This window comes from Henckelia pumila, chromosome 2 (assembly GCF_033568475.1).
Source record: "Henckelia pumila isolate YLH828 chromosome 2, ASM3356847v2, whole genome shotgun sequence".
In the NCBI taxonomy this organism is placed as follows: Eukaryota; Viridiplantae; Streptophyta; class Magnoliopsida; order Lamiales; family Gesneriaceae; genus Henckelia; species Henckelia pumila.
Window position 1 is genome coordinate 101,543,840 of NC_133121.1, and position 11,571 is coordinate 101,555,410.

Genomic DNA, 11,571 nt, shown 5'->3' on the forward strand with positions numbered 1-11,571 from the left:
CTTAAATGTTTTTTTTTGTCTTTTTTTATATAATTATTCAAAATAATTCAAATAAAAATATAATAATGTTGAATGCGATAATTGTCTATGTTAGAGGAGTGATCGAACCGTGATTCTTGGGTTGTTGTATGGTTTAAATGATTTTAATTGCATCATTAACAACAACAATAACTTTGATAAAACAACAATTGTTAAGTTTATAACTAATATCATAATTAATGTTAAGATTTCGCTTCACATTAATCGCAAAGAATGCAATTATCGAAAGATGAATTGTTAGGTACAAAGATTAAAATTAGTGGACAAAATTTTAAAAAAACACACATATAGCATGTTTATATATCATATTTATATATTTTCGAATAAAAATATTGATTAAAACAATAAGATAAATATGCAATGATCATGAAGTACTTTGATATTGAATCAGATGCATGGTAGTCATTCAGTTGTTACTAAAAACTAATGAAGTAGCCTCACTTGTTCTGCATAAAGAGTAATGAAGTCAAGTGTGTAATAATTTTTAATTTTACTGGTGTAGGTAAAAACAAGAACTGTTCTTAAGAGCTTATCGAAGCTGGAAGATGGAGTGGATGGGCCTAGTATCTATTTGTCCTTTTACTCCTAATTGAAAAAAAAAATGAAAATTTTTTAATTTGAAAATTACAAAAACATCATTATTAGACAAACATTTCATCATAATTATATTTTAGGAGTATATTACGATATAACGTGTGTAGAAATATTGTGTTTCGGGTTTTTTTAAAAAGAAAAATCTGAAGCTAAAAACGAAGCCATAATTTTTAAATCTCGTCAATACAATTTTTTAAAAATTATAAACCGCAATCATGTTCTAAATAAATATAGCACATTAAAATGTGCAAGCACAATTAGCAAGACGAAGGGACCAAAGGAAATAAAAATTAATAATTCCTCGTCAAAGGAGAAATTTATTGTTACTACATTTAAATTTGAATTTATCAGACGAAATTTTAGAAGCAAAAATATATTTACTCTGGCAAGCTAGATCTGGATTTTGTGAACAAAGAGAAGTCGAATGCAAATGTAAACATAGTCGGTGATCTGTATGTACAATGGTAAGTCTCGACTGAAAAATAAACCTAAAAGGTCAAAAGGAGCAATTCATCTGAAACTGTTCTAATCGGAGATGTGGTCGTAGTCACCGTTCTCAGGAGACTGGTGCAGGCCATGGTGAACTGTGTTGCCCCTCCATTCCATTGAATGTGAAGGAGTCAATTGCATGCTTGGGTGTTGCACCAGAAATTGGCTGCCCAGCCCCATTTGATGAGTTCCTTCAACGGGCGACCGAAAGTTTAAACTTGGCACTGATGTCAGGTTTGCTGGTGATGGCAGCTTACCAGAGGCGGCTTCTCCTTTGGTGTCTTTCTTGGAGTCGGTGAGGAACGTACCGACGATTATCTAAAACATAAAAATATTTCGTTATTCCTGCCTAAAATCTTGCATGGATAGATTTTAATGAAAATAAGTGTTTGTGAAAGGAACCAAAGCTGATTGCCGGAGAATAACCAGGACTAAAATTCGATGATATAAACAAATTGAGAGTACCACCACTACATAGTTATAGCATATAGGACCAAAAATAACATTTATCTTGACTCTAACCTTCAGCTGTTGCTATTTAAAAGACGAGAGATGTGCATGGAAAGAAATAAATCAAAACTACTCATTGGTAAGAAGATGAAAAAAAGTATAACCTGAATTGGGCCAGCTGCCGTGAGTGGCCCACCAACTCCACCACCGATGATTAGGCCATCAGAACTGGACAAACACACACCAAGTCCTCCGGTTTTCCCTCCAGTTTCGGTACGAATATAAGATCCAGAGAGAGAGAGGATATCAAAGTGCCCCTAATATGAATTTCAACATGATATGATCTTATTAAAAAGAACTTGCAATTGATCAGAGAAGAAAAATTACTCTTGATAACAACAAACAAGTTCCCTTGTTTTGAGTAACTGGCCTAATTTTCTAGAGCCAAAGTAATTTAATCAAAACATTTATGTTGTTACTTCTCTAAACAACAAAAATATATTTGAATATATTTGAAATCCATGGATTTGAAATCATTCCATCCAAGCACAACCTTAGTTTATCATTTATTGCACACTACAGTAACTAAAACAAACTTCAGAGAAAATTTAGGAGTGCATGTATTAATAACAAAAACAGATTATACCTTGTGAGTGAAACATTTAGCTCCACTAACCAAATTTAATTTATTTGATAGATAACAACTCGACAAACAACTTAAAAACTATGACAGCTTGTACCTTGCGGGTGAAACATTTTAGCTCCACTAACAACAATTTAATTACTTTGATGGATAAAAACTTGGCAAACAACTTAAATTCAAATTACACCAAAATAAAATTCATCATTTCACTGGATAATACTACCATACTTATTCCTCTTATGTTCACATAAACACCGCCCCTGATTTTTGGATTTGTTATAGACAATTCTCTGACACTATTAGTCAAAAATTCTCATAAAAACTTTATTGCAAATTATAATACCAAATGCTCGTATTCAGATGCGTGTCAAAAACAAATGACAGCTTTCAAAATATCAAATGAGCTTAAAATGCACAAAAAATGCGAGCAACTAAAAATAATTTAGGCAACATTCATCATTGGCAAAGAAGATCATAAACTTTTATAGATGAAATACATTGCATCATTTTGAAAAGAAAATCAAAGTTCAACTGCTATCAGAGTATCAATACCCAAATTAAAATAGCTAGATTCTTTCTAAACTATTGATGATCGTATTAAATTTAAAGTTTGGCCACTTACATTTTTTAAAATTGTGTACAGTGAAATATGACTCCTCGGGATTTTAGTTATTTTACATGTAAATATAAATTTAAACTGCTTATAATAATCAGTAAGACCATATCAATTGAAAATTCAAGTCAACTTCTTTTTATTAAGTAAACTTTTTGATTTTTTCAATAGAAAAAATTGATTTCTAGTCAATGAAAACATTAACATGTAGGCTGTAATTTTATTTTATTTTTTTGGTATATTTCATTATTTCTGAAGAAGCGTAAAATTTAAACATCATTTCATTTTTTTAAAATTGAAAATATACATGTTGAGTTATCAAAAAAGTTCTCTCTCTTTTCACTTGTACAGATAAGATAGATAATGCCAAAAAAGTCCTTCAAACACAAATCCCTTTCATGTTCTTTCAAGCATTACATTATTTCCTAATATTTATGTAATCTCCAGCAGTCAATTAAAGAATTCTTTAAAGAACATATATCTAACCTTTTGAGTTATGACTTGTGCCATTTAAAATATTGTCATTTAATTCTTGGAAAGGCATCAATTGCATTTCATAAGAATTTAAAGTAAGCAATTTGTGCAACTTAACATGATAATCTTTGGCAATATAGTGCTGTGAAGGGTACTTGTCAACTCAGGAACAAGGGGGAAATGCGAAAGATCAAACCTCAAGGATGTTGCATTCAACTTCCTTAATCCTTTATGTTTTGAATTCATCAGAGTACCCTATCCAAGGCATATATGAGAATACAAACCAAGCCTCCAAGAAATTTGGGAATTAGAGGAGGAAACCAGATGATTGAAAATCATTCACCAGTATATTCATTATCATTGAAGGACAAAGTCTATCAAAGAAAAATCAAGGTATCAATTTACCTCATATGTAACACTACCCCCAGATGTGGCCGGTTGACGTAGAGATGCATTCGAGACAGAACCAGATGCTGAGATAATGCATATTTCACGTTGACTTTGTTGCATAAACATCATTATTTTTTGATTCACGTCCTATTAGAAACAATTAGTTGCATCAGGTTCACTGTTATAGATATGACTTCAGAAGGTTAAAAATTTGCAAGTACTTATCGAGCTTGAAATAGAGAAGAAAAGTGAAAGTCCGAAACATCATTGATTGCACAGCATCATGCCCGACAAAGCAATTCACACAATACTTTCCAGCGACTGGAAAACTAAACTGAACCAGATAATTAATTTAGCTTTTTAAGTTATAGACTTATAGTAGAGATATTCGAGCCAGCTACTATCGAAGCAGAACTTGAGACCTACTCCATAATAACCAATTTAACTGGAGAGTAAGAGCTTCAAAAAAGTTTTGAAGGGGACTTTGCGTGAATGATCCAAAGCGGCTGGCAGAATAAGCTTATTTGCAATCTCAGTAAAAGAAGTACGCATGAAGCTACATAAACAAGTAGGAAAAATGGAGAAAGGAAGAAAAAGTATTGGGTGTAACCCACATAATTCTTTTCCTCCCAATATCTTCCCCAACTTTCCTCAAGGTACAAAATTTTACATACTTCCCAATTTTTTGCGGCACTCCATCACTGTGTGTCACTTTCAAATCTTGACCAAAACTGGCATCATGTTACAATTTTTAGTCATACAAACAAGTCATAGAACGTATTCCATAACTAGGATTAGCCAAGCTTACGTTGATAGCTTGTTATATGTAATCCAGTAAGTTAACGGTCAATACTTTCAGTTTGATTAATTCAAAATCAAATAAATTAAAGCTGTACATTCTTGAAAGTGAACCCACATTGAATATGATTATTCAGAAAAAGAGAAAGTGCATGCATTAATCTTGGCATAACTATATATCTGATATTGGCTTTTTTTTTCTTTTTCCTTTTTTGAAAAGATATCTGATATTGGCTTTGAACATATAAGTTGCAGCGACCACACATCTATCGTATGAAGAAAATGCTAACAATCAGAAATACTATCAAAAGCAAGATAAGATTAAATTTTGGCAAACCATTAAAATATTGAGAGAGAACAGAATTTTGTGTTTATCGTAACATGAAAATGCAAGGAAGGTTCTATAATTAACATGTAAAAACGTACTTCTCCAGCAGCAACAGTAATAATGTGAGGACTGAAGCTTTGACCCACATTACCTGCATCAACAAGATAAGAAAAAGGGTGAATAAAAAGGATAATTTGGTATGGTAACGAATGGAGCTTGGTAAATTCTAAATGGCATCAAAAAGAGGTGTCCGCGGTAAAAGCGTATGTATACAGGATTAGTATGGCCATTGGCCAGCATAAAAACCCAGTGGAATGACAAAAGATACGGAATGTTTTGGTGCAAAATCAGAATATCATACCAACCAGAAGTTACAGAACACAGAACTGGTTTAACACCAAGATCCACCTCAATCCCAAGGAATCTCTAATTTTCTTAGACATCACCCCAAAAATTTACAATTACCTTAGATATTTATATCCTTTTTCGCAAAAATTTAAGTTGAATTTCTTCGCTTTGGTTTTTTTACAGAGCTAGGCGGTTCATACAAAAGCCAGAGTCCACCAGCATGACATATCACACAACTAGAGGAAAAAAGAGGCAAAGTACATTAGACCTTACATCATCAAATTTGTTTAAAATTTGAGAATAACATCCAGGCGAAGGTAGGAGAAATATTTCATTGCTTTTTTAAAATTTATATAAATTTTTTTTTTCTAAAAAAAAAAACGAAAACATTACTTCTGGATTTGAATCAAAGAGGTGAAGCAAATCTAAAGAAAAAACAGATTTATCATGCAATGGAATATCATGAAGAAACGATATAGTGTGTGAAAAATGGATATTATGTGTGAATAATGGCCTATTTACACGTAACGTCAATACGTCACACACATGCATCACAAAGACATACATCCAGTGAGAGAGTACAATAATACCGAAAGCAGCGATTTGAGATTTCTTCGAAGAATAAGCAGATGAGCCAGAGGTGGGAACGCCGGAACCTGCAGCCGGCCCCGACTCTCTCGTCCTCGGGGATGACGAGGAGGCAGAAGCCGAGAGTCGCTTAGCGGCGGCGGCTTGCTCTGGAGTGCCGTACTTCCTCGGCCTTCCCCTCTTCCTCTTCACACCCTCGAGTGACGAAGAAACCGCCGACGAGGGCACGGAGTGAGGGTACAATATACTCCCGGTGTTGCTGTTGGATATAATAACTCCATTGGTAGGTGTGGGGGTGGCGGCGGAGGGCGGTGGCGGGGGTGGAGGGGGTGTCGTTTGGTGGCGGAGTTGAGGGTGGTAGTAAGAGATGAGCCCGCTGCTGCTGCCGTCATTATTGTTGGATTCCATTGGAGATTTTTGTGATTTGGGGGTTTTTTTTTTTTTTGATATTTTTCTTTTTCTTTTTTTGTTTTTTAAAACATTATCTGTTTTTTTTCTTTTCTTTTTAAAACAAAACCAAAAGGATTATCTGTTTGGGGAGGTGCGTCATCAGCCATTGGATTCGAGTCGTTGCAATTTTTGACTCCTCATTTTGACTTTTTATAATTTTTTTGACTTTTTATTATTAGTTATTAATATATTTGAGATTTTATTATTTTATTTTTCCAATACTATTTACTAATATAAACTCTTATTAATTAACTAACTGCAAATGTATCATGCTATACATTTTTCTGCGACCTAGTATATCTATATTTTATTCAAAAAATGCTAAATATTGAGATTATCATAAATTCAATTGTTCACGAAATTTAAAACTATCTAATATTATCCAAATTTTAAATAATCGTAACACTCCTTATCAAAAAATTAGTATAAGACATCTTATTTGTTTTATATAAGAAATAAACTTCTATACGTTTTTGACAAATGAAAAATATTGATAAGTTTTTACTATTTCATACTTTTGTGGGATATCAAAAATACATACTTAACTTCATGAAAATTAAATATATGTCTCATATCTTTAACTTTTTATAAAAAAAAATTATATGATTTACCCTTGCTAACACAAAAAAATTTTAAATTGCGGATTTGCGGCAAAAAAACTAGTTTTGGAACAATATTACGTCAAGTGTAAAAAAATGTCCTTGTATTAAATTTCCATATGCACGGTCAAGTTGAGCAAAAAATAATAGAATATTCAAGCAAGACTCCATGCGTTTTTGCGGAAAAAATCTCAATTCAATGTTAGACTTTACGGCAATAGGGATACTCAAATGAGGGCCTCGGGTTTTGTTTGATCATGAAGGAAGGATTGACAAAATCGGAATTTGAAGAATTTGCAGTTCACTGATGGGCAGTTTGGAGGGAGAGGCAAAGATGTATTCGTGGAGAAGGAAGTACGATAGTCTCTCAGAACATTGGTTGGAGCTCGGCTCTTCTGGCAGACTTCAGTAAAGCACGAGATAGGTTGAGTATTCCTGATTCGAGTTTGGGCCGACCTCCGTAAATGCATCGGATTATGCTTAAGTTGATTGTGGATGCAAGTGTCAATGCGGCTCTAAACCGGTTTAGTGTGGGTGGTGTAGTTCGTGATCCGCAAGGGAGATTCCTCTTAGCGTTTGGCAAACAGATTAATGAACCACTATCGGTGGTCCATGGTGAACTTCTCGCTATTTTGGAGGGAGTTAAACTTGTGTATGACCGGAATTTTCGTAATGTTTAGGTAGCTTCGGATTTTTTATTGCCAGTGCAAGTAGTCACGGCTGATCAAGAAGATTTGGGTTATCACGATGAATGTGCTGCAGAGATCAAGAGGGGATGCTGGGAAATAGCATCCTAGATATTTAGTCGTACGACGAATTCTGTAGCTCATAGTATTGCTGATTTTTCTTCTTCCTCTCATTTATCTTTTGTATGGATGAATGATGAATTTTCTTCGTGATTGGTTAGACTTGTAATAAACGATTTGAATTAATAATATTACAAGTTTTGCATCCAAAAAAAAAAAAATCAATGTGTAGTATGATATCAGGCGGGTATATATAGAATTGTTTTACTCAAATCTCATAAGTTGCTCTTTAGTCAAATGTATATGTTCAAAGGACTAAGTGATATTCTTAAGTAATGTTTACAAAAGATTATGTTTTTGTAGAATTGATTAAATTTATAATTTATAAAAAATTTAAGCAAAAATCCAAAGTTGGTAGTGTTTGAAACAAATGTGAAAATCTAAAAATCAAAGTTGAGTAGTCTTTGATAAATAAGTGATTAGAGTGATTTTAACATTGATTTTTTTATTAGAATCACTTTTGGAGAATCATAATCACCATATGACTAGCTTTTGGAATTCAATTAAGTTAGCATAAACTAACTTTTGGAAAAGTTATTAAATGAATAATAATTGAAATGGGCTTGAAAGACTTATTTGAATTGTGTTGAAACAAATTTGAAATTTGGTGAATAAATTGGAGGGAAAACTTGTTTTGATTTGTCCCACATTGAAACATGTTCAATGTATTGTTCACCTTATATAATCCAACTTTGGATTATGGGATTGGGCCCTTAGGGCACCGGATGTTTTGTAAAGGGGCAAGACGCTAATCGATGCAACAAACAAGAGCACGCGTGGCCGGCTCGGCGAGGCGAGGCGAGGTCTTATGATCAATTATCAGCCCTCGTCTGCAAAACAGTAGGTTGGTCAAAAGTTGGGCGCTCGATCGGTGGAAATTTACCGACCGAGCGCAGCATCGTTTGAGCGAAACAGAAAGTTGGTAAAATATGGGGCGCTCGATCGGTTAAAAATTATCGACCGAGCGCGCCCTCTACAGTCCGAAACGTTGCATCTGTTTCTGGTCTTTTTCTGTCATGGGTTGCATCCTTAGGCCATGAGACGTATTGTTTGAAGTCTTAGGCTATATATATGATCAGTTATAACGTCTAACGAGATGGAAAAACATCTGAAACGCAGACAATACATCTGAGAAAGTAAAACATCAGAATTTTTGCTTTCGCTGCGATTTTCTCCCTCTCTCTCAAAAGAAAGTTGTTTGCATATTTTAGTTCGCTGAAATTCGAGATATTTTCTGTGCTGATATATCTCGTTCGCAAAGTCGTTGTATCTTAAAGACGATTACCGCCAACGTTGAGCATTTTTAACGGGCAATTTCGTCTTGCGGATAGAGAGACTCTCTCGCCTCGACTTGTTCTTTGTTGCTGCTGTTGATTGTTAAGTTCTTCAAAATTCGGAATATTATCCTCACAACAATCGCAAGATGAAATTTGTATTTCTCGGATTCTAAAAATGTCTACTGTTTCATTCACTCCGCTTGCTTCCGCCCCTGCACATGGAGAAAAACCGCCAAAGTTTTCTGGTTCCGACTTCAAACGTTGGCAGCAGAAGATGCTGTTCTATCTGACAACACTCAATCTGTCTAGATTCCTGAAGGAGGATCCCCCTGTCGTCGTTGAAGGCGATTCTGACACCCAAAGGAGCACCGCAGTTGATGCACGAAACCACAGCGATTTTTTGTGCAGAAACTACATATTGAATGACCTTGATGACACTCTCTATAGTGTCTACTCCTCTGTCAAGACGGCCAAGGAACTCTGAGATTTCTTGGAAAAAAAATACAAAACTGAAGACGCGGGAATAAAAAAGTTCGTGGTTGGCAAATTTCTGGACTTCAAGATGGTAGACTCAAAAACTGTGATGAGTCAAGTGCAAGAGATACAAATCATCTTGCATGACTTATTGGCCGAAGGAATGGAAATCAATGAACCATTCCAAGTCGCGTCTATCATTGAGAAGTTGCCTCCGTTGTGGAAAGACTTCAAAAACAACCTTAAGCACAAACGTAAGGAGTTAAAACTTGAAGATCTTATAGTGAGACTTCGCATCGAGGAGGACAACAGAAATATCGAGGCCAAGTCACATAAAAAGATGGAAACCAATGCCAAAGCAAATCTGGCGTAATCTAGTACGAGTCAAAAGAGGAAGCGCCCCCATGATGGAAAGCAAAAGGGGAAAGCGAAGAAATTTCAGGAAAGTTGCTACAACTGTGGCAAACCAAATCATATAGCAAGGGATTACCGACTTCCAAAGAAAAACAACACAAATCAGAAACTAAAGCAAGTAAACATGGTTGAACAAAGGTATGTACCTTTAAAAATTTCTGATATTGATTTAAGTGTTGTTATTTGTGAGACCAACATGGTGGATGATCCAAGAGGATGGTGGATCGATACCGGCTCTATGAGCCACATTTGTGCCGATAAATATATGTATTCCACATATGCCACCGTTGGGAATCGAAAGTTGTTCATGGGAAACTCCGCAACGTCTGAAGTTGTTGGAGTGGGAAACGTGGTGTTGAAAATGACCTCGGGCAAAGAGGTAACGCTCAAGAATGTGCTGCATGTTCCAGAGATTATAAAGAACTTGGTTTTTGGTTCACTCTTGAGAAAGGCTGGATTTAGAATGGTATTTGAATCTAATAAATTTGTATTAACCAAATCTGGTGTATTTGTTGGTAAAAGGTACCAAGATAGTAGTCTCTTTAAATTGAATGTAATGAATGTTTCCCGCTTTGAGGCGAAGAATAAAATTGTTGGTTCTGCTTACTTTTCTGAAAGTTATGATTTATGGCATGAACGTCTAGGACATGTTAACTTCAACACGTTGCAACGACTTGCAAATTTAAATGTAATACCAGCGTCTAAAAGAAATCCACAAAACAAGTGTGAGATTTGTGTTGAAGTGAAAATGGTTAAAACTCCATTTCATAATATCACGAGAAGTACTGCGCCACTTGAATTAATACATACTGATGATGTATGTGATTTAAAAATAGTACAAACACGAGGTAAAAATAAGTACTTTATAACATTCATTGATGATTGCACCAGATTTTGTTATGTATATTTATTGAAAAGCAAAGATGAGGCAATCGAAGCTTTCAAGAAATATAAGACTGAGATTGAAAATCAACAAAGTTCAAAGATTAAAATGATTCGAAGTGATCGAGGTGGAGAGTATGTGGCTCCTTTTGAAGAATTTTGCTCAACTTCGGACATTATTCATCAAACGACAGCACCTTACTCACCTCAATCTAAATGGCGTTGCAGAATGCAAGAATCGAACATTGAAAGAAATGATGAACGCGTTATTAATAAATTATGGCTTACCTCAAAATATGTGGGGTGAAGCGATTCTCTCAGCAACTCACATTCTAAACAAGATTCCAATCAAAGAAAAAGATGAAACACCATATGAACAGTGGAAAGGTCGAAAACCTTCTTACCAATACCTCAAAGTGTGGGGGTGTTTAGCTAAAGTCGAAGTACCAAAGCCAAAACAAATAAAAATTGGTCCTAAAACAGTTGACTGCATATTTATTGGTTATGCATACAATAGTATTGCATATCGATTTTTAGTGCATGAGTCAACGATTTCTGATGTAAAAAAAGGCACAATAATGGAGTCAAGGAATGCTGTATTCTTTAAAAATATCTTTCCATGTAAAAAAAGGAAAGAAATTAGTTCGACCAAATGAACTCATGAAAACACAACTGGAACTCCACAAAACAACGAGAAACCAAGACGCAGCAAGCGTGTAAGAGTTGAAAAGTAGTTTGGTCCTGATTTTCTAACATACATGTTAGATAATGAACCAAGAACTCTTCAAGAGGCTTTATCAAATCCTGAGGCTCCTTTTTTGAAGGAAGCCATACAAAATGAAATATATTTCATCATGCATAATCATACGTGGGAGTTGGTTGATCTCCCTCCGGGTTGTAAACCTTTGGGATCCA

The 11,571-nt window shown here is 34.8% G+C and overlaps 1 protein-coding gene across 1 annotated transcript; it reads right to left on the reverse strand.

Annotated features, from left to right (window-relative positions):
• Positions 1–936: 936 nt before the first annotated feature.
• Positions 937–6,203, reverse strand: LOC140882400 (AT-hook motif nuclear-localized protein 14). The gene is made up of 5 exons (XM_073288386.1): positions 5,757–6,203; positions 4,917–4,969; positions 3,708–3,839; positions 1,737–1,889; positions 937–1,440 (listed from the first exon to the last, which is right to left on the reverse strand). The coding sequence occupies exons 1-5, from the start codon at positions 6,160–6,162 to the stop codon at positions 1,159–1,161; spliced, it is 1,026 nt and encodes a 341-aa protein (XP_073144487.1). The 5' UTR covers positions 6,163–6,203; the 3' UTR covers positions 937–1,158.
• Between the last annotated feature and the right edge of the window lie 5,368 nt (positions 6,204–11,571).